The 22,741-nt window shown below is 34.2% G+C and overlaps 1 protein-coding gene across 2 annotated transcripts in view; it reads right to left on the minus strand.

Annotated features, from left to right (window-relative positions):
• LOC145285899 (uncharacterized) overlaps positions 1–22,741 on the minus strand; it is a 422,865-nt gene that overhangs the window by 179,046 nt on the left and 221,078 nt on the right. Inside the window, exon 1 of one of the 2 annotated variants that reach the window (XM_080134366.1) lies at positions 11,487–11,583. The exons of the other annotated variant lie outside the window; for it this stretch is intronic. Within the exon in view, the coding sequence (XP_079990492.1) occupies positions 11,487–11,526 (40 nt within the window). The 5' untranslated portion in view covers positions 11,527–11,583. Of the gene's footprint in view, positions 1–11,486; positions 11,584–22,741 lie in introns of those variants that run through there. 2 annotated transcript variants of the gene reach the window in all.

A 22,741-nucleotide genomic window follows, 5' to 3' on the forward strand; every position in this document is an offset into this window, starting at 1 on the left:
GAATTAAAAAAAAAAAAAAAATGGAATTAGAATCTTTGGATGTATCCATGACTGTAAATCTCTTGAACAAAGAACCGAGATTCTTGGATAAAACGGCTTATTTCTGCTTATTTCTTGTTGCTTGCTTTTTTGTTTTTTCTACGAAGAGTTAAAAATGAGAAACTTTGTGACCGCTTTTGCAACAAGATAAAAGATTTCAACATTCTGAGACTTTGATTTTGATTAAAATATTATAGATGGAATTAAGACGTTTTAAACCCATTAAAACGGGGAAAAGTTACATCCCGTTTACTTAAAATGAGTGCTTTATGCGAGATTATTATTTTATTTATTTATTTATTTCTTTTTTACAAGGGAGTCACCACTTATCAAGGCCCAGAGGCCACTTCGAGGATAAGGTTTAAGGAGTGTACATTGGTCACAAGGATAATCTAGTAATCGTTAAAAGTGTAAATTTGGTAAATCGGATTATTTAAGAGGAACGGCTCACTAAGAACTTGTTTACATTGGACTTGAAGACGGCCATATTGTAGTCAGTTAGAAAACAGATAAACGGAAGAGAGTTTCAGAGATGTGCAGTTCTTAGAAAGAAGCTTTGTTCAAGGAATCTACGTTTAGGCACAGATAAAGAGTAGGGGAAATTATTGATAGCGTTTAGATGAGTGTTGCTCGTGAATGTTTGGCGAGGGTGTGGGGGGGACCATAGATTGGAGCTCAGACGAGCACTTGCCATGAAAATAACGATAAAACAGAGACAGGCTCGCAACGTCTCTTCTGTAAGAAAGAGGTTGTAGGGAAGAGAAAAGGGCATCCTCCACTAGGTTACAAAGTCTATTTTGAACTCTGTCAAGGCAGGATAAGATCTTTCTAGCAGCTCCTGCCCAGATCTGATAGCAATACTCCATCATGCTCCATCATGTCTGATTAATGATTGAATATAGTGAAACATGTGCTCATTTTTGCATTAAAATACTAATCCTTATTAATCCCTAACTCTACATTGAACAGATATCATAATACCTAGTTTGCTGCACTCTATCATAATAAAGGTCCATATACAAAATTTCTGCCTGGTTAGTAGTTTCCAAGAAAAAGTGAGCGTAGATGTGTTATTGTCGTTAATGCCTATTAATCCTTATCTGTGCAGCAAATGAATACCATAATACTTAATTCTCTGCACTTTATAACAAAGGTCCATACAAGATTTTAGTCATATCGGCCCAGTAGTTTCTGAGAAAAAGCAGAATAGAATTTAATATAGATAAAAGGTGAAAAAATGTCTATTTTCTGGGTCGGAATCTCTCGACAATACTTATCATTGGCTAGATTTTAACATTTAAGTACTTTTTTTTTTTAGCTCCTTACATCAAGTGGCTTCAGCCTTGTCTGAAGCGATTTCCATAAAAAGAGTAACTCTGAATGATTTTTAAAATAAATCTAAATTATCTCTCAAATATTTTTATTCGTCATTATTATTAGGGACAAAAATTTTTTGAATACTTTGAGAAAATAATTTCGCTGTCGATTTTTATGAATACAGAAATAGGAATGTGCGATGAACGGGCAACAACAAGACTGTTAGACGTGAAAAAGAAAAAAAAAATGTTTCTTTTTAAGAACGTACAAAATACTTTGCGCTGTTAAAGGTTTACACACCTTAAGAACCTCCAATCTATTCGTGAAATTGGATAAAAGATAAAGAAAATTGAATGGTTTTTGAAATATTTCGACAAAGTTTATCACAAAAAATAAATATATTTTTTCAGCAAAAAAAAAAAAAAAAAAAAAAAAAAATCCTATAATATGCTTGCATTTAAACAACACTTCATTTTTTATATAAGTCGTTGAAATATGAAAACGCATATTTATTATTTTTTTGAAATATGAAAACGCATTTTTTTTTCTGTTGAAATATGGTAGCAATGAAAATGCAGTCTTTGGAATAAATATATTTCTTGTATATATATTGGAATCTCTCGTGCTCATATACAAAGAATAGTTAAATAAAGTATGAATGCGAGAGCATAATATTCATTTTGTAAACTGAAAGCACGTTCAATTAACTAAAAAGTTCGTTTTTAATGATCTTAAAAAAATGAACACCATGTTGAAGTTCATGATAAATGCATTAATAAAAATGATCATCTATGAACCTGGAAAAAGAAAATTAAGAAGAAAAGAAAAAAGATAGAGGGGGGAAGAGGAAATAGAAGGGTTGGTTGGTTGTTTTACGGCATATCAATCCTTTTCACGTTATTTAATGCCGAATCAGGTGATTTTGAAGAAATTTTTTTAAATAGAATATATTTGTTTTTTGCAAGTCAGTTTCTATTTAACCCATAGTTGGGACCCTAACAGATACTACTACTCCGGGTCAGAGTGGACCTGGGAGCAATGGCAATTAAAGGGTGGCTCCACACTCTTCAGAGCCCGCAAGCTGGGGCCTCACCATCTGATATAGTTTAAGGTCATATCCAGGATCGAGATAGAAGGGAGAAAGAGGAGATAAAGGGGAGAAAGAGGAGATGGGAAAGAGGGCAGAAAGAGGGGGGAAAAGGAGATAGAGGGAGAAAAGAGGGGGAAATACTAATAGGAAAAGGGGAAATAGCTAGAGAGGAGGGAGAAGAGAGGTGGGGGAAGAGATAGGGAACGAGGCGAAGAGCAATAACGAGGGGGAAAGGGTGAGGGTGGGTGAAGACAAGGGAAAAGAGAGAGGGGGAACTGACAAAAGCGAAAGAGTGAAAAGTGAGAGGAGAAAGAGAAATATATAGGGGGGGAGGGGAGGCAAACAAAGTTTCACCAATATTTTGAAATTCCAAACGGTTTTCCTAAATATTTAATAATAAACATAAATATTGACTCAACATGTCACAGGGGTGTCTAGTCTACATAAATAAAAATTATGTATGTGTGTGTCTGTGTGAAAATATTTAACCGATTAACTCTTAAACTACTGGTCATATAACACTAAAATTAGCAGGAAATAGTAATCATACACCAAGGATGGTTTATAATGAGTGAAATCTTTGTTTGGATGGATGAATAACGCGTACAGAAATATTTCGGCAAGTTGAAATGCAAAATGTTCATTTCAACTTGCCGACATATTTTTTACTTCTTTCTGCGCATGCCCAAATTCAATTCATTTCTTTAAGTCGTTTAATATTAAATCTTTCATATCCATCTTTCGATATTTTCATTAGTAAGATACACGGCTGGAGTGCTAAATGTTTCAATTTCGATTCTAGCTGATGGTACTCGAGTCATTTTTTTAACTTTTGAAATCAGTAGTATATATTAGGTACAATATAATATTCAATAGAGAATTGGGGTTTGTTTTACTATACACATAGATTCGAAAAAGTTGTCAAAAAACAAATATATAACAAATAAATGTTATCAAAGGCAAGATAAGTTACTTTTCTACCTAACTGGATATATTTTTTGTGTTTTTATTCAATGTAACATACTTACCCGGCTTGAAAATCATAGTGTTTATCAATATATTTGAAAAAGACAAATGGTGGCCAAGTCTCTGTTGAATACGTTAAATTTGGGAAAATGAGCTCAAACAGAAAAATTATACAAAATACTGTTAGAAACCCACTGAATATATGTTACCGTGACATATGCAGACATATATTGAGCGAGTTTCTAACAATATTTTGTATAAATTTTTAGTTTGAACTCATTTTCCCAAACTTAACGTATTCAACAGAGACATCGCCGCCATCTGTCTTTTTTAAATATATCGATAAACACTGTATGATTTTCAAACCGAATAAACATTTTACATTAAATAAAACACTAAAAACTTATCCAGTTAGGTAGAAAAGTAACTTATCTTGCCTTTGATAACATTTATTTGTCATATATTTGTTTTTCGACAACTTTTTTCGAATCTATGTGTATAGAAAAATAAACCCAAGAATTGGCTCTCATAATAAATTAAAATATATTTAAGTGTATTTCACGACTGAGCAAGCCCCTACCCCCGCGCTAGTAAATAATAAATAACATAAAATAAAGCCTATATATATATATATATATATATATATATATATATATATATAAGTGAACGTGTCTGTGTATCTGTCTGTATGTATGTGTATCTGTGTACATTTCCCTACGCAATAACTCTAAATTTTAAGTCTACAGACTCGAAATTTGATATACAGGGTACTGAGATTTGGGAAAATCTTTTGGATCGGTTTTCGGCCAGAAATTTTGCTGTTAAGGGGTCAAAGTTCAATGATTTGACCTTTGAGAACTCTACCAAACTCCTCCGACAATTTTGGGTCTAAACACTTGAAATTTTAGATATAGGTTCCTTGGACATGGATCTAACTTAATAACTTGATTTGAGTCCAAAACAATAAATGTTAAGGGGTCATAATAGGGGTCAAAGTTAAAAAAAAAAAAAATTGACCTCTGCGGTCTCTACCAAATTACTAAGACAATTTCTGGTCTAAATATTTGAAATTTGACTTAAAGGGTATTCAGAGATAGGGCAAGGTTTTTAATTGGTTTGGGTCGAAAATTTTTAGTTACCAATATATAAATGTATGTATGTATGTATATATTTTTGCATGTCTGCCTAAAACTTTCGACAGAGGCGACGGATTTTACAAAGATCAGTATCTTTTTAAAGTTCGACCTTTCAGACGACAAATATCGAAAAATTGGTTAAAAACATTAATATCTTTACCTTAAACTGAGAACATTTCTACAGAGGGGGGGGGGCGTTTTTTCGCCGATATTTTTGAAAGTCATCCTCTCTTTTAGATTGTCTAGCCTTACTTTTATAAAATGCAACTTTGGCGGTGGTCGTAACAGCATAGACGTCAGGTTTGTTTCCTCGTTCTTTTCCTCCTTCGTGGTACGGGTTCGAGCCTGCCTTCCTACTACCACTTTTTTTTTTTTTTTGCTCAGCAGACACATCCAAACACCCGGGCAACGCCGGGCTGAAATATATATATAAGTTGAGTTCCTTCAGGCATAATCGAAGCCGAAACCAAAACCGAAACCAAAACTTATGAAGAATTCTTGATAAAATTATTTATAAAAAAAAAATAGATGACTTAAGTGCCATCAGCTATAATTGAAATTGAAACCAAAACTTATGAATTCTTAGTAAAATTATTTATTACAAGAAATGGAAGTATATAACAATTAAACGACCCGGATGTAAGCGTGACACAGAAAATAACACATACACTATCGTATTAATGTATAGATTATTATTATTATTATTTTATTATTATTATTATTAGTAGTAGTAGTAGTAAAGTTATTTTTTCTTATTCGTTTTTATTCACACAAACGCAATACGAAATGGAGATAATATTCTTTCTGAATGTTGTAGTCCAACAACGTATGGCTATCTTCAAACTGTTTCCCAGCAAAGACTTAACTTTGTTATTTAACTTGCCTCTCCATGAGGATCAATATAGACACAAGGTCAATTTTAATGAGGGAAAATCCAGCTTCCAAAATAGCAATTCTCTCGATTGGAACAAGTATTAAAAAAAATCACCTCAACCTAAAAGGATTTCTCTTTCACTGATCGAGGACAGGTTAAACTACGAAGTGAAACAGTAGAATACTTGGCCTTCCCAATTGAAATGCCAAGGAAAGATTAATCTCTGTTAATCATTAGGAATACCTTATTCGTCTTAGAGTTTCAGTTTACATTTTCTTTGATGTCACTTGGCTCGAGTACAAGAATAATGGTCCTGCCAGTGTTTACAAACGCGAAGGTTTGCCAAGAAAGCTACAAATTTGAAATCTTCTCCAAATATTGTAGAATGAAACAGAATTAGCCGTCTCGCGTCTGGCACGTTCTCCTTGAAGACACAACCGTAAACAGTCATTTTATATCTTTCATTCAAAATGGATTTTAATATTTCATAGACGATCTTATGACGCGTTTGGTATGATTCAAGCACTACCGTGTTTGAATATATGGTTAAGTGGTAGTTTTAGTCATTTAGAACTGCTTTAAAGCTTCACCGCTCACTCATTTTTCGACCAAATTTCAAACAATTATTACAGTTTATAGATCACTTTCTCAGTTATATTGTGAAAAAAAGATTTTCAATTTTCGTTAAGTAAAACAAATTTACTGGTGTTCAAAATCGAAAAAAAGATGGAATACTGTTGCCATATCTGGGCAGGAGCGGCCAAAAACAGCCTATCCTGCCTTGACAGAGTACAAAATAGACTTCGTGGCTTAGTGGGGGATGCCCTTTTCTCTACCCTGCAACCTCTCTCCCACAGAAGAGACGTTGCGAGCCTATCCTTGTTTTATCGTTATTTCCATGGCAGGTGCTCGTCTGAACTCCAATCTCTGGTCCCCCCTCGCCAATCTTTCACGAAAAACACCCGTCTAGCTGAATCCACTGTGAAAAATTTCCCCCACTCTATATCTGTGCCTAAATCAAAACGTGGATTCCATGAACAAAACTGCTTTTAGAACTGCACGCCTATGGAACTCTGTTCCGTCTGCCTGCTTCCCACCGGACTACAACTTGGATGTCTTCAAGTCCAATGTTAACAAATTCCTAATGAACTTACGTACTGTACTTGCAATAACCCTTATCCCTGAGTGGCTTCCGGGCCTTGATAAGTGGTGATCACTGTGTAAAAAAAAAAAAGAAAGAAACCGTAAGGAGGTGAGCGACGTTTTTTATGACTGGTTTCCATAACAACCACGTCATTTCAGTGACTACTGTTGCTACCAATTCACTGCTCTCGCGAAAAGAGAAGTAACAAGTGAAACAGAGAATGAAAGAGATAATTGGGGACTTTCTTGAAAGCAGACGAGTGCCGTGCATTGTTATTACATATATGTATGTTCTGTCTATGGGGGCAAGAGAAAAATAAGACTGAAATTAAACAAAGAACAAATGAATATACTAGAAGCCTGGAAAAATCATGGATTACAAAAGAAAAATGTGAGCATGAAAGGTAATATGGTTAGGCTTAACATGGAAACGTAAAGGACTAGTTGTTAAAAGATATTCTAGTAAAAAATATAAATTTATAACTTAAAATATTGCAGCATTAAGGATTTTTTTTTTTATTCAATTTATGACACCATATAATCAATTCTTTTTTTCTTTTTAAAACAAAGGCGGTCACCTCTTATCAAGGCCCGAGGGGCATTTGAGAATAAGGGTTAATAATACCGTAGTAATATTAAGTAGTAGAAATTTGGTAAATTGGATTACTTAAGTTTATGTTGGACTTGAAGACGACCACATTGTAGTCAGTTGGAAAGCAGGCAAACGGAACAGAGGTCTATAGGCGGACATGAAAAGATTCTAGGTTTGACCTTTACTCCTGATCTGAAATGGAATATGTACATCAAATCCGTTGCCAATGTCGCTGGAAAAATGATTGGATCGTTCTACTGCTCCAGTAGATATCTCACTGATGATGCAATTCTTTACCTGTAGAAGAGCCAAGTACGTCCTCGGATGGAGTACTGTTGCCATATCTGGGCAGGAGCTGCTAGAAGCAGCTTATCCTGCCTTGACAGAGTTCAAAACAGATTTCATAGCCTAGTAGGAAATACCATTTTCTCTTCCCTGCAACCTCTTTCCTACAGAAGAGATGTTGCTAGCCTGTCTCTGCTCTATCATTATTTTCATGGCAAGTGTGCGTTTGAGCTCCAATATATGATCATCCACCTTTGCCAAACTCTCACGAAAAATACTCGCCTAACTGAAGTCTCTCATTCTTTCTATATACGAATCTTCGATTTGCCTAAATGCCATCTCAAAGAACACACCTTTTATTTATCTTGGTTCCTTTCTGGCGGTCCGGTACCTTACTTCCTAAATTACTCATGACTAATAATTACGGAAACAATATGGAGAAAGGGTTAGTGGTACCTTATATCTAAATCCGGTAGTGGTTTCCAGATGGATTAGGATACCTTCTTTTTCTTTTTTTTTTTTTTTTTTCATATTTTAAGCGTAAAAGTAGCGGCTACTTAATATATCTTAACATGCGGAGGTTGGGGGTGTTTATTCCGAAAGCCGTTCTTAACATAGGAGGTTGGGGGGGGGGTACTCCTAAAAAGCAACTGTTTGCAGGTAAGTCTTCAGTAGGACAATCAGGCCACATTTACCTTCTCTTGTCCTGCAAAATGGCGTCGAGACATCATCAAGCAGCCATAAAATTTTATTTGTTTTGTTTTTTTAAATAAAACTCTTTGATCAAATCAGGTGATTACTTGCATAAGATAATTTGGTATTAGTGCAGAGAGTGATCCGGACGTAAATAATAACGTTATTATTTTAAAAGCCATTCTTAACATGGGGAGGGTGTTTTGTACCTATTCTATACTTCAACCTTACAATTGAATAAAAAATATATCATAAAACTTTAATTATACTTGGAAATACAATATAAAAAAAAAATAGCGCGGATCACTCTCTGCACTCGCACCGATAATTTCTGTCACGGGAACGTACAATGAATATTTTCTTTGTAAACTCTTTTTGGCCTGGTTGAAAAAAAAAAAATCCATCGCCATTTTTTCATGTTGAATTCGACTAAGTGAAAATAATGACATAAAATTTGAAATAACAATTTACCAAAAAGTGTCAGAATTGTAAAACTATACAGATTGGTAGAGAATTAAGGTTTGATAAAAGTTCTTTGGGTAAATGTTAAGATACAATAAATAAAAGTGTGTAGGCGATAAAAATGGTTTTACGTTTGTTTGTTTCTTCGTAAATATTAAATCGGAAACAAGTTCGAGTTAAAATCTATTAAGTATTATGCATGTAATCTGTAGAAAACACGTTTGAAATGTGTAAATATAATAATTGAAATTTTGGTGTTAATGCAGAGAGTGATCCGCACTATTTTTTTAAAATAGTATTTCCAAGTTTAATTAAAGTTTTATGATATGTTTTTTTTATTCAATTGTAAAGTTAAAGTACAGAATAGGTACAAAACACCATCCCTTCTCCATGTTAAGAATGGCTTTAAAATAATAACGTTATTTCAGCACGGATCACTCTCTGCATGAGTACCGAAATTTTAAACAAAATAGAAGATTGCTAGAACCGGAAGTAGGTTATTTGTCTCATAGTGCTATGTTTTTTGTCGCTCGAGACGAAAAATGTACTAAAACGTTGTTTCTCTTTTCGTATTACTACATAATACTAAATTAAATTTAACCCCAAAACATTCATAATAGTTGCCGGGTACTTGTACAGTTTAATGAAGACATTTAAAAAAAAAAAAAAAAAGGGAATATCGTACGTATCCATTATGAACTGAAGTCCTCAAAAAAAAAAATTTCACTTAATTTGATCGAGTATTTTTTTTTTTTTTTTACAGCAGAAAGAAACGTTTTATGACGGCGTGCTCAAGGTAGCCACGTATAGATTTTTAAAACACGCCATGGGGAGATAACTCGGTCTGAAGCGCCGACGCCCCCCCCCCCTCCTCCCCATATTAAATCATAGCTTTTCTACTTAAAAATCGAAACATAGCTACCTTTTGATCGGTATCATAAATCGTTCTACTCGATCAAACTAAGTGAAATTTTCATAACGGATACGTAGGGTTTGTATTACTGTACACATAGATTCCAAATAGTTGTCAAAAAAAACAAATATATAACAAATAAATGGGGTTTGTATTACTGTACACATAGATTCGAAATAGTTGTCAAAAAAAAACAAAAAACAAATATATAACAAATAAATGTTATCAAAGGCAAGATAAGTTACTTTTCTACCAAACTGGATATATTTTTCGTGTTTTTATTCAATTTAACATGTTTATTCAGCTCGAAAAGCATACAGTGTTTACCGATGTATTGGAAAATTCAAAATGGCAGCCGACTCTCTCTTTAACACGGTAAGTTCGGAAAAAGGTGTAATAAATAATAAACTAGACAAAATACTGTTAGAAATTCGCTCAATATATGTTACCGTCACATAACTTGACATATATTCGGTGGTTTTTTAAATAGTATTTTGTCTAGTTTATTATTTATAACACCTTTTCATGAACTTACCGTGTTAAAGAGAGAGTCGGCTGCCATTTTGAATTTTCCAATACATCGGTAAACACTGTATGCTTTTCGAGCTGAATAAACATGTTAAATTGAATAAAAACACGAAAATTATATCCAGTTTGGTAGAAAAGTAATTTATGTTGCCTTTGGTAACATTTATTTGTTATATATATATTTTTAAACAACTTTTTCGAATCTATGTGTACAGTAATACAAACCCCAAAAAAACAAACATATAAAACTTTAATTAAACTTAGAAATACGATTTAAAAAAAAATAGCGCGGATCAGTAAGTGCACTAGCACCATTTTCTTTGTTAACCCTTTATGGCCTGATTGAACTAATTCGTTCAGTCGTAAATAAATTAATACAACGGCATAAATAAAGTGGGGATTGATTCAAGCACGTCTTGTACGTATTAGTTCAGTATCTGGGTAGGTGCCTCCAAATTGCAACCGTCCATTGCTTACATTCACTATGCTACCATCTAAAATTATCAAGAAATATTTTTTTGGTCATCTACATCATAATTTAGGTCATGAAGTGTTAAAAATCAATATCATATTTCATCTTTTTATTTATTTCCAAAATAGTAAAAAAAAAAAAAAAAAAAATGTATTTTCATTGGGGTGTAGCTATGGACTTGCACCATTTTTTTTTTTATAATTTCCAAATCTATATATAAAAAAAAAACGGTCGACCTAGACGAGAGGATCCAAAATGGCCGACCAGGACTGAGATATGACACGTGCCGTTGTTTCCTTAATAGATTATTTCAGTTAGAGCCGATGAATTGTCAGATATTTTTTTTTTTTTTTTACTTCGTTTTGTTTTGGTAAGGTTTCATTATTATTTAACATTTATTTGTGTGTAAGTTGCTATTTATTAGTATAAGCTCGAGCCGTTGTTTCCTTAATAAATTGTTTCAGCTAGAGCCGATGAATTGTCAGATATTTTTTTTTTTTTTTTTACTTCGTTTTGTTTTGGTAAGGTTTCATTATTATTTAACATTTATTAATACATGAGATATTTCTTCCTAACTGAAATAATTTATTAAGGAAACAACGGCACGTGTCATATCTCAGTCCTGGTCGGCCATTTTGGATCCTCTCGTCTAGGTCGACCAAAAAAACAAACAATGAAATAAAATGACTTTATGATTAAGAAAATAAACAAAAAGAATACCCCATTTGCAAATCATAAAAATAGTAAAAATTAAGTCAGTGTGGCCTGGTTGTTCCACCGAAGAGTTGCTTTTTAGGAGTATTACCCTTAACTTCATCATGTTAAGAACGGCTTTCGGAATAAGCACCCTTTTCAGATAAGTCTTCTGTGGAACAACCAGGCCATATTGACCAAATTAAGAACAGGTTATCCTGATTGAAGTTTTAAAAAAAAATACGCAAAAATATGGCTAAACAAATAGTGAAGTTGAACTTACAATCAAAGTATTGACAAAGAAAAAGCAACATCAGCGCCATTTTTAAAAATGTTCCGACGTCGATCAGATTTGGATCAAAGGAGAAAAAAATAAAAGATTATTTTTTTCTTTCTTTCTTTCTTCGTCTGATTTTTTTTTTTTTTTTTTTTTTTTAACTCGGCACCCCGCTGGGTTCTGCAATCATTATTAAATATATAATTTTATTTTTAAACGAGAGTATTTACTTTAAAATGGATGACGTAATAGAATTAGCTTTAATTTAATTTTGGAAAAGTTGACAAAAATTATTGTTTATTCTTTATGACGTCATCACGGGGATTTAGCAGAGAAGCCAACAAACGACTGTGTGAAAAAATAAAATATACAATAAATAAATGATACCATAGATAAGAAAAGTAATTTTTGTACCTACCTGGCTTATTTTTATTTATTTATTTATTTATTTGTATGTTTTTAAGTAGATTTTAGTCTTTTTTCAATCTCAAATAAGCGTTTTCTTCCGAGCTGTTTTGCAAACAAGATGGCGGCCTAGAGTCGTCTTCATGGAAAACGAATATGACGCCATATTGTTCGTAAACCAGCTCGCAATAAACGAATATTCAAATAGGTACAAAAGTAATTCTTATTGGCTATGATAATATTAATTTATTGCATACTAGCAAAATGGCCTTTTTGGTCAAGATCAAAGTGTAGTATCTGTCCTTCAGATGCTGCACTTCCATTTCTTGTTCTCTTTCGGTGGAGGATCAATCCTTCACGACTGAGAAAATTTTTTTTTTATTTTTGTACCTTTTCTCCACGTAAAAAAACGACCCTGGTGTCTAACTCTGTCCCGTGGGGAGGCATAGTAAATAGGTACAACATGGTTGTCTTCAAGTCTAACGTAAACAAGTTCTTGATGAGCCGTTCCACTTGTTAACAAATTTACCGAATTTCCATTACTAACGATTACTATATTGTCCAATTTCTAATGTACACTCTTTAACCCTTATCCTCGAGGGGCCTCTTGGCCTTGATAAGTGGTGATGCCTATGTAAACAAAAAAAAATCTCTCTTTTTTTTTTCTTCAATAAAAATTGATTTCTTGGGTTTTACAATAAAAATCTGTCCGCTCCAACAACAAAAATTGACAAATGTTTACCTTATATATTAGGTTGGTTTGGCCAAAATAATGATTTCATTTTAGCGCTTTTACAGAATTGGGACGAAATTTTGTAGTCGGTAAATAGAGTTTTCAGATAAAAAAAAAAAAAAAACAATGGTTTCAACTAATTTTTTTGTCAATCCTAATAAATTACAATGTTAGTTTCCAAATTATGCAGTCGAAATTACCCGAATATTAAAAAAACAACTTTAATTTTGTACAAATTTACCGCAATCTTAAATCAAATCAAAACAAAAAAATTACCTCCCTTTTCAACTCTCCTGTGTTTTACAATCGTTTTCATCAAATCTATTTTTTATTTTCTTTAATAAATAATTTTCTACCTTATCGATTTTCGTAATTTTTGGATATAATCATCTTAAAAATACGAGGAAGACGTAGATACCATTGTTTTCATGTGAAATTTAGTTTTACGATTTCCGAAATTTTGTCACAATAGTGTAGAAGCGCCTTCATTTTTTTATATATCTTAAAAAAAAACGAACATTATTACGTTTCAATCTTTAACCCTTATTAATCACCATCTGCCTTGTTCTTTTGGTGCAAAGCGTAGTACCTGTTCTAATACAATGTACCATCTCTTCACTTCTGTTCTTGGATACTACTGTGTGAAATTAGGACAATCCAGAGTGCCCTTTTGGGGGAGTTAGATTTTCAGTAAGTGTTAAAAATCAGAATGTGCAAGAAAAAAAAAAAAAAAAAAAAACGAGTACAGGCATTAAAAATGGTTTTATGTGAATAAGCGAAATTACACGACATTAGGTCAAATTTGGCCGACATCTTGCTTTGATTTCGCTTATTCAGATAACCTTGACACATTTCAAGCATTTTTTTTTTCAAGTTTACATGCACAATACTAACTGGATTTTAATTCAAAATGAGTCCTCATTTAATAATATGCAAGAAAAACAACATAAACTATTTTAATGCTTATACGGAATGTTTCATTCTGCTCTGGTCGCGATCTTTAACCCTTAACGGATTTTCGCCACAACTGGACCTTGTTCTGACTCCGCCCTTGTAATCGAACAAGTAAATAAGAACCCTAGCTTGTTCACATAAGAAGAAAATGAGACACTTGTTCTCTTCTACTTTATCTTGTAAGGAAGGCAACCACTGTATGTTAAATTGATGAATCAGCTTTAGTGGAACCTAAAAAAATGTTGATCGCCACTATTTTCGAATACCTTATCGCTTAAAATCATGGTAATTGTTAAAGATTGCGGCCAGAGCAGAAAAAAAAATGCGTATAAGCATTAAAAATGTTTTGTTGTTGTTATCTATTATATAATTCTCGTCTGCCTGCTTAAATGTATGTATGTATGTATGTATGTATGTATGTATGTATGTATGTATGTATGTCTGCATAAAACGCTCGACAAAGGCGACGGATTTTCACAAGATCAGTATCTTTTTGAAGCTCGACCCTTCAGACGACAAATATCGAAATATTGGCTAAAAAACATTAATTCCTTCACTCTCAACTGTGCACTTTTCTACAAGAAGTGGTCGCTTTTTTCACCGATATTTTCGAAAGTCATCCCCTCTTTTCGATTGACTAGTCTTAATTTAAATCTTTGCCATTTCCGGTTTTGCGATGGACGCAACGGCAAAGACGTCACTTTTTGTTGTTGTTGTTTTTCACGTTCATTTCCTTTTTCGCTTGCCTACTACAACTTTTTTTTTTTTTTGCTCAACACACACCTCCAAACACCCGGGCAACGCCGGGCACGCAGGCTAGTATATTAATGAATGGGGGATCATTTCGAGTTAAAATCCATTTAGTATCACGCATCAAAAATTGAAAAAAGCACGCTTGAAATATGAAATCAAACGCGATGACGATCGAATTTGACTTGATGTCGTGTGATTTCGCTTACTTACATAACGTTAACACATTTCAAACGAGTTCTTAAGTTACATGCGTAATACTAAATTGATTTTAACTCGAAATGATTCCTCGTTTATTAGTATTTAGCAAAAACAACATAAACCCATTTTTAATGCCTATACACAATTTTACCTCGCATTCTGCTCTGGCAGCGACATTTACATAACGATTACCAAAGCCATGATATTTAATGCTTACAAAAATACTTTTACTTCACCCCTCTCCCCCTCTCTAAAAATGTATCAACTTTTTGTTTTGTTAGTTGGAGTCGATTCAACATGGCTGCTTATATTTCAAACAAACATGGTCACTGTGTTGCAATGCATTATGGGAACAAATAAATTTACAAAAAAATAAAAGAACAAAAACTTTGTAAAGTAAGCCAATATTTTGCATATAGTTTGAATAAATTGGATTAATATTAACTTTAGGTCTATATTCTACAAACGTTTTACTCTTATTTTTCAGCAATTTATTTGTAATGCATCGTAACACAACAGCCATTGTTTTGTTTGAACGAGAAGCAGCCATGTTGAAGCGATTGGCATAAACAACAGAGCTGGTAACATTTTTTGGTGCAACTACATTATAATAGCGAAATTTGGAAAACGAAAAAATCGATTTAAAAAACGGGTTTGTTTTACAATCCACAGAAGTACGAAAAAATTGCAACCCCCCCCCAAAAAAAACAAATAATAAATAACAAACAAGTGTTATCTAAGGCAAGATAAGTTACTCTTCTACCTAACTGGATAAGTTTTTGGTGTTTTCGTTGATAGGAAAAAAATATCACTCATGTGATACTATTCTTGAAAAAAAAAATAAATTGTTTTCCATCATAGTTTTTTCATTGAAAAAGAAGTTTCATTTCGTCGTTACAAAAAATACATATATTTTAGTGAAACCTTTCTTGCAAGAAAATAATTTCTTAAATGCTTTCCGCGAAGAAAAAGAAAACAGTTGATTTTCGTTCATAGTTGTTGCTATGTTTTTAATCATCTATTTCAAACATTAATTGAAAAAAAAAAACTCGTATATTTTTATAAAATAAAACAATCCTTTTTCTAAACTAATTTTAGATGACTTTTGCTTTGTGTGTTGCAATAATGCAAGCGAGTTAACACTGACCAATCAGAGAGCTTTATATTAAAATAACTTTTATAAAATTCTGTTTGTATTCACCTGCTTCAAAGTCAACCAGTGCATTTATAAAAATGCCTAAAACTAAAGAGTTGCCAATAGATACTCGTCAAAAAATCATTGATAAGCACAGAAAAGGAAAGGGGTATCGAATAATATCAAGGGAAATTAATCGATACTCTTGCATAATTTGAACCGAATTCTCGTGAATTCCCATCAAGCATGGATCGGGCGAGACCGGCAATCATCGGCGTCAGCCGAGCGTCGTAACAGACGCAGACTAATGAAAAAAAAAAACAAAAAAAAAACAACTAGAAAAAATACAAATGCAAATAATAAAAAAAAAAAAAAAAAAAAACTTCCTTGAAAAATGAAAATATGTTTATTTCATTTTAGTATTTGATTTTTTTTTTTTGGGGGGGGGGTTGCAAAATATTTATCAACAGAAAGTTTGTTTGTTTTTTTCTCAAGGAAAGATTTTTTAACCGATAATTGTTAGATGTAAGTACAAGTTTTGTTTTCTTTTTTGTAACGGTATTTTTTTAAAAATATTTTTTATTTTCAAGACTTGTTGTTCAGTCATTTTTTTTTTTTTAGTGGCCCTGCCCATTTGTACATCTCCAGGAGAATGACCCCAAACATACTGCCAAACTAACCAAAGAATGGCTTAAAAATAACGAAATTGACGTTCTTATTTTGGCCCAGTCAGTCTCCAGACGTCAACCCAATTGAAAATTTGTGGAAAATATTGAAGATTAATGTTCACAAGAGGAATCCACAAAATATTCAACAACTAGAACAGTTCGGTAAAGAAGAATGACGCAAAATATATGCAAATCTTTGCAAAAAACATGTGTGCAACTATAGAAAGCGATTGGAAGCTGTTGAACGCAATAAAAGGCTATGCAACCAAATATTAAATCAATGTATCCAATACTTTTGCGTTAGTTGATTTATATTTTGCCTTTAATATAAACTTTCTAAACATTGATTTTGTAATTACTACCCCAAATATTAGTTAGAATAGTAATAGGAACAATGTGATGTATCCAATAATTTTGCATAGCACTATATATATATATATATATATATATATATATATATATATATATATATATATATATATACACACACACACACATATATATATATACATACATATAATGCAATGACGTCATTGTAAACAAACAAACAAATAAGCAGACAGAAATACAGATTTATTATAATAGATATATTTCCTTGTAAATAAATAATTAAAAAAAAAAAAAACGCCAAAAACCCGATGACAGCATTAAGTATGGTTGCCTATAGCAGGCATGTCATACATGCGGCCCGCAAGAAGCAGAATTGCGGCCCCACAGACAATTTTAAACAACTTGGAAAAATCAATGAGAAAAACGAAAGGGTCAAAATAAGAGGTGAGTTCGAAAAGTAGTTAAAATTTCTTATCTACCATCGCTTTAGGAAAATCTTTTTTGATACTGAGCCCACATATTGAAAGCTTACAACGTCACAAACACAACTGTCATGACTTCTCATTATTTCCCTTAGTTTTCCTTTCTTGCGCAGGGTACCTTTCCTAGCCGTACACCGACTTCCGGCGGTGTCATTCACTTCCTTTTCTCCTGCAAGCCAACATACTGCCCCAGCGGTAGCTTATCTTTTTTTTATATATGCCCTATAGTGTGAATGCGGTATTATGGTGACTGGAAAGACTTAAAGAGAAACGATCAAAACGATGACGCCCAATCCCTGCCCCAAGAGCACTCAGTTTGGCCTTATGTCATATTCGTTTTGCAATTTTTTCAATATTTTTTTTAATTTTTTTTGTAAAATCTATTGTGGTCTTTATACGCAAATGATTATAATCACAACAGTGCCATATTTTTTTTCAGCATCGTCATCGTTGTCGTTGCGGAAATTTTTCTTTTTTTTGTTTTTGTTTGTTTTAATTTCAAATGTTGTCTTGAAGCTTTTAATGTGTCAAAGCGTTTCTGCCTTGACCTGTGAAACCCATCTTTTGCTGCCATAAAATATTGCCTTTTGTCGTGATGAGACACTCTGCCATTTTGTGTTATTCTTTCTTCTTCTTCTTCTTCTTCTTTTTTTTTTTTTTTTTTGTACGTGGTTTATTTTTACAATCATTTCCATAATTGCTTATCTGGGATGCGAATTATCGAATTGATCGCTGCAACAGATGGACAGTTTCAGCTCTGGCATCATCTCCCCCCTCCTCTCTCTTTCCTTCTTTAAATTTCCTTTATTTCAAGAAAGGTGTAATATCATCATATATTTGTTTATGTTATCTCTTTTTTTTCTTTCTTTCTCTCTCTCTCTCTCTCTCTCTCTCTCTCTATCTTTCTCCTTCCTTAAATTTCCATTATTTCACACTCTCATATTTTTATTGTCATCGAAATCAGTGAAATCGCTCATTTCTCAATCAGATCAATTGTGCCTGCTCTAGTTAGGGACCCATCGTGGTGCACTGGGAGGAACTTTCACATGCCTCCTCGCAGTGATTTAGTCCACTATACATTGTAAACTACATTACACTACATTACAGAATCCCTACTGTTGATTTTATAAAATTATTTTTTGTATATATATAATGACTTGAATTAAAGTTTAAAATGCAAAAGTCAAGTATCATGAAACTAAAGCGCCCGTTATATCAAAGAACATACAGTTGATTTTATATGCTGAGCCTTTCTGCTTGTGTGGTAATAAAACTTCTCAAACGCACTCGTGATGTTAGGTGGTGTAAGTTGTTAACCTAGGTCAAAATCGCCTGTTCTTTCTTTTTCATCGGCTTATTTCGATTATCGATTATATATACTTATCTAAGCCATTCTGATACAAAACCTATCTAAGAACACTGCCATGCACGGAAAGTACCTTCATGTGAAATTTCATAGAAATCGGTCCAGCCATTTTCGAGTCTATAGGGAACAAACAAATGTAGACTACAATGTATCATGGATTAAGTAAATACGAGGGTGGGGAGAATCAAATAAAAAAATGGGTGATTTTACCTTCTTCGATAACAAGCAAACATGGGAGGGTGAAACATTTGTTGATCCTCATTCAATCCCGGGCAACGCCGAGTTTCTCTGCTAGTATTAAATATTTGTACTTTATGAACATCATTGACCAGATAAATGTCCAATATTTTTTGACAAACTTCTAGGTCTGACCTTTATTCCTGATCTAAGATGGAAGACGTACATCAAATCTGTTGCCAAGGCTGCTGGGAAAATGGTGGGATCGTTCTACCACTCCAGTAAATATCTCACTGCTGATGCAATTCTCTACCTATATAAGAGGCAAGTACGTCCAAGGAGGGAGTACTGTTGCCACATCTGGGCAGGAGCTGCTAGAAGCAGCTTATCCTGCCTTGACAAAGTTCAAAATAGACTTCGTAGTCTAGTGGGGGATGCTTTTACTCTTCTCTGCAACTTCTTTACCACAGAAGAGACCTTGCAAGCCTGTCTCTGCTTTATTGCTATTTTCATGGCAAGTACTCGTCTGGGCTTAAATCTATGGTTCCCCCTGTCCTAACTTTAATGAAAAACACTCGTCTAGCTGAAACCACTATCAATAATTTCCCCCACTCTTTATCTGTGCCTAAACCTAAACTTAGATTCCATGAACAAAGCTTTTTTCTTAGAACTGCACGGGTATGGAACTCTGTTCCGTTTTCCTGTTTTCGAACTAACTACAATATGGTTGTTTTCAAGTCCAATGTAAACAAGTTCTTGATGAGCCATCTCTTTAAGTAATCCAATTTACCAAGTTTCCACTACTAATGATTACTACAACATTTTCCCATTGACTACTGTACACTCATTAACCCTTATCCTCTAGTGGTCTCGGGGCCTTGATAAGTGGTGACTCCTTTGTAAAAAAAAAGTAAGGATATATTCATATGTATGTATGTATGTATTTATGCAGTCACGTGTTATTAGTTAGGGAAATTTTGAACCTTTTTTAATGGATGTGCTTTTGAAATGTTTCTTTTTTTTTTCTTGTCTGTTTAATGCAACCAATCGGTGTAGGTGTAAATGGTCGCTGTCAACAAAAAGCACTCGGTTTAACCGGTCACTAATGATTGGACAAGTACGTCTTTTGAATAAGTACAAGGAGCGAGGCATCTCATTATTATTGCTTTGCTGTCTTTGAGTGGGATGAAGACCATAAAAGACTGCAAGAATATTGCAGAACCAATAAGTAAGTTTTTTTTTTTTTTTTGCTGAATCAAAGGAAAAACCTTCTGTGATTGCAGTGATTAGGAGGGACTCAATCGGTGAACCCTTCCTACACTGAAAGAAAACAAAATAAATGTCGACCCACAACAAAGACTAAACTTATACAGAAAGAGGAAAAATGTCCTTGAAGTGTGATAAAGACTTGATCACAGCGAGGAATTTTAATTTCGGAATTTTTTTTTAGATAAATATTCTGATCTGCATTATTTGGATTATTCGGACTACTATTCTCATGTTGGATGTTATTCTCAAAACCTTTTGCCTGACATAAATCCTGGGGAATATGTCAGCAGATCGGTAATATTACTCCTGATCTGAAATGGAACACGTACATCAAGTCTGTTGCCAGGGTCGCTGGAAAGATGGTGGGATCCTTCTACCGCTCAAGAACATATCTCACTACTGATGCAATTCTCTATCTATATAAAAGCCAAGTACGTCCAAGGATGGAATACTGCTGCCATATCTGGGCAGGAGCTGCTAAAAACAGCCTATCCTGCCTTGACAGAGTACAAAATAGACTTCGTGGCTTAGTGGGGGATGCCCTTTTCTCTACCCTGCAACCTCTCTCCCACAGAAGAGACGCTGCGAGCCTATCCTTGTTTTATCGTTATTTCCATGGCAGGTGCTCGTCTGAACTCCAATCTCTGGTCCCCCCTCGCCAATCTTTCACGAAAAACACCCGTCTAGCTGAATCCACTGTGATAAAATTTCCCCCGCTCTTTATCTGTGCCTAAATCAAAACGTGGATTCCATGAACAAAGCTTCTTTCTTAGAACTGCACGCCTGTGGAACTCTGTTCCGTCTGCCTGCTTCCCACCTGACTACAGCTTGGATGTCTTCAAGTCCAACGTTAACAAATTCCTAATAAACCGCCCCCTTAAGTAAACACTTCATCAAATCTTCACACTAATGTACTGTACTTGCAATAACCCTTATACATTCCAGGCCTTGATAAGTGGTGACCACCGTGTAAAAAAAAACAAAAACAAAAAAAAAAAAAACAAGAGTACAGCGATATCGCAGAGAAATATGATGAAGTTAACGAGAGAACATGATTGTTTGTTGTCTTGCCTTAACCTGTCGTTGGATTATAATTGTAATTACTCAAATAGAGAAACTTATGTTCTACACTTTAATCCACTAATGCACAGAAGTCTATTTCGCCGCCTTTTATCATTTGATTTACTTTAAGCAATGCTGGAGGTTCAAAGAATAGAAATCGTCTATAAAGATAATGCAAGCAATTGTATGAGTGTACGTTTGTATGTCTAGCTAAAGATAAAAACAAATACCCACAAAGTTGGTATTTTCTTAATCGGAGTCGCCCCGGATGAATAATATCGAAAATTTAAGAAAAATTTTCCATTCCTTAACATTAAATTGATGCAGATTTCGTCAAAGAAGAGGCTGTTTTCCAGCCAGATTATGTATTAACTAAAAGGGAATAACTCTGATTTTTTTTTTTATCAAGAAGTTAATTCTCTTACAAGTTGTCTGTTTGTATGTATATCCACAAAGAGGTATGGGCTGGGTGGGGAAGAAAGAGGGAATGGGAAGAGGAAGAGAAGACCGGAAGGTGGGGAAAGATAGACAGATAGAGAAGAGGTAGCAGTTTTAACTCTGTTTCCTCTATGAACTCAACCTGCTTCCTCAACTGTTCTACACACAGATACAGGATATATACACACACACACACACACACACACACACACACACACACACACACACACACACACACACAAATTCAGGATGGAACGATAAAATTGTCGCCCTAGGAAAGACGACATTTCAGTTTGATGAAAACCGGTTTACTTATTTTTTTTCATAGCATATCATTTACTAGTTGGCCAGTTGTACAAATCCCAAGAGCGATAGGATCCTTCTATCTTCTGTCTGAAAGTGACACAATGTTCAACAAGCGAGATCGGAGATGCGCCGCTGTACAACTCATGCTCTCTATTGATCTAAGTCATGACAACAGGACCATTGCTAGCACCCTCAAAATGTATCACTGGATTGCCACGAATAACAGGAATGTGCCCAACCAAAGTTTCCGGCCATGGTTTTGGTCTTTGATGTGGTTTCAAGTGAGAGCCATATCATGCCATTTCACATCTTCGAAGTTGGCTTGAAAGTCAACACCAAAGTGTACCTGGATGTGTTGAAGAGTGTGGTGATCCTTTGGTGAGATAAGGTGGCCACTGAAGACCTTGGGTTCGGCAGCAGGACTCAGCGTCAGCCAACAAATCCAAAGAGACCCACGCTTGGCTTCAGAAGGAACGAAAGACTTTATACACTTCTCTCACTATCCCCCTCCTCCCCCGACCTGAGCCTGCTGGACTACTTCGTTTGGTCATACATCGAGAACATCACCAACATGACCTCCCACAACACCAAAGCCAGTCTGATCATCGCTATCCACTGAGTATTCACCAAGCTCCTGCTGGCACTTGTTGAAAAGGCATGCTTCCAGTTCCGGACCAGTATCAAGGCGGTGATTGAGACTGGAGGCGGCTACATTGAATAGATGTCAGCTCTACTACATAATCAAGTTACCTGAATGGGTTTTTTCCAATAGATGTTTTAAAATAAAGCTGTCGTGTTGTTTTCTTTAGGATGACACTTTTATCGTTCCACTCTGAATATATTTCTATGTACAGGATAATCCTTTGAACGGATCATTATGACTTTGGAAATATGTATTTTAGACAACATGAGTAGTAACATAAACACAATATGTATGTATGTATGTATATATGTATGTATATATGTATGCATATATGTATGCATA

Source organism: Euprymna scolopes, chromosome 10, assembly GCF_053919585.1.
Source record: "Euprymna scolopes isolate OS-2025 chromosome 10, ASM5391958v1, whole genome shotgun sequence".
NCBI classification, from domain to species: domain Eukaryota; kingdom Metazoa; phylum Mollusca; class Cephalopoda; order Sepiida; family Sepiolidae; genus Euprymna; species Euprymna scolopes.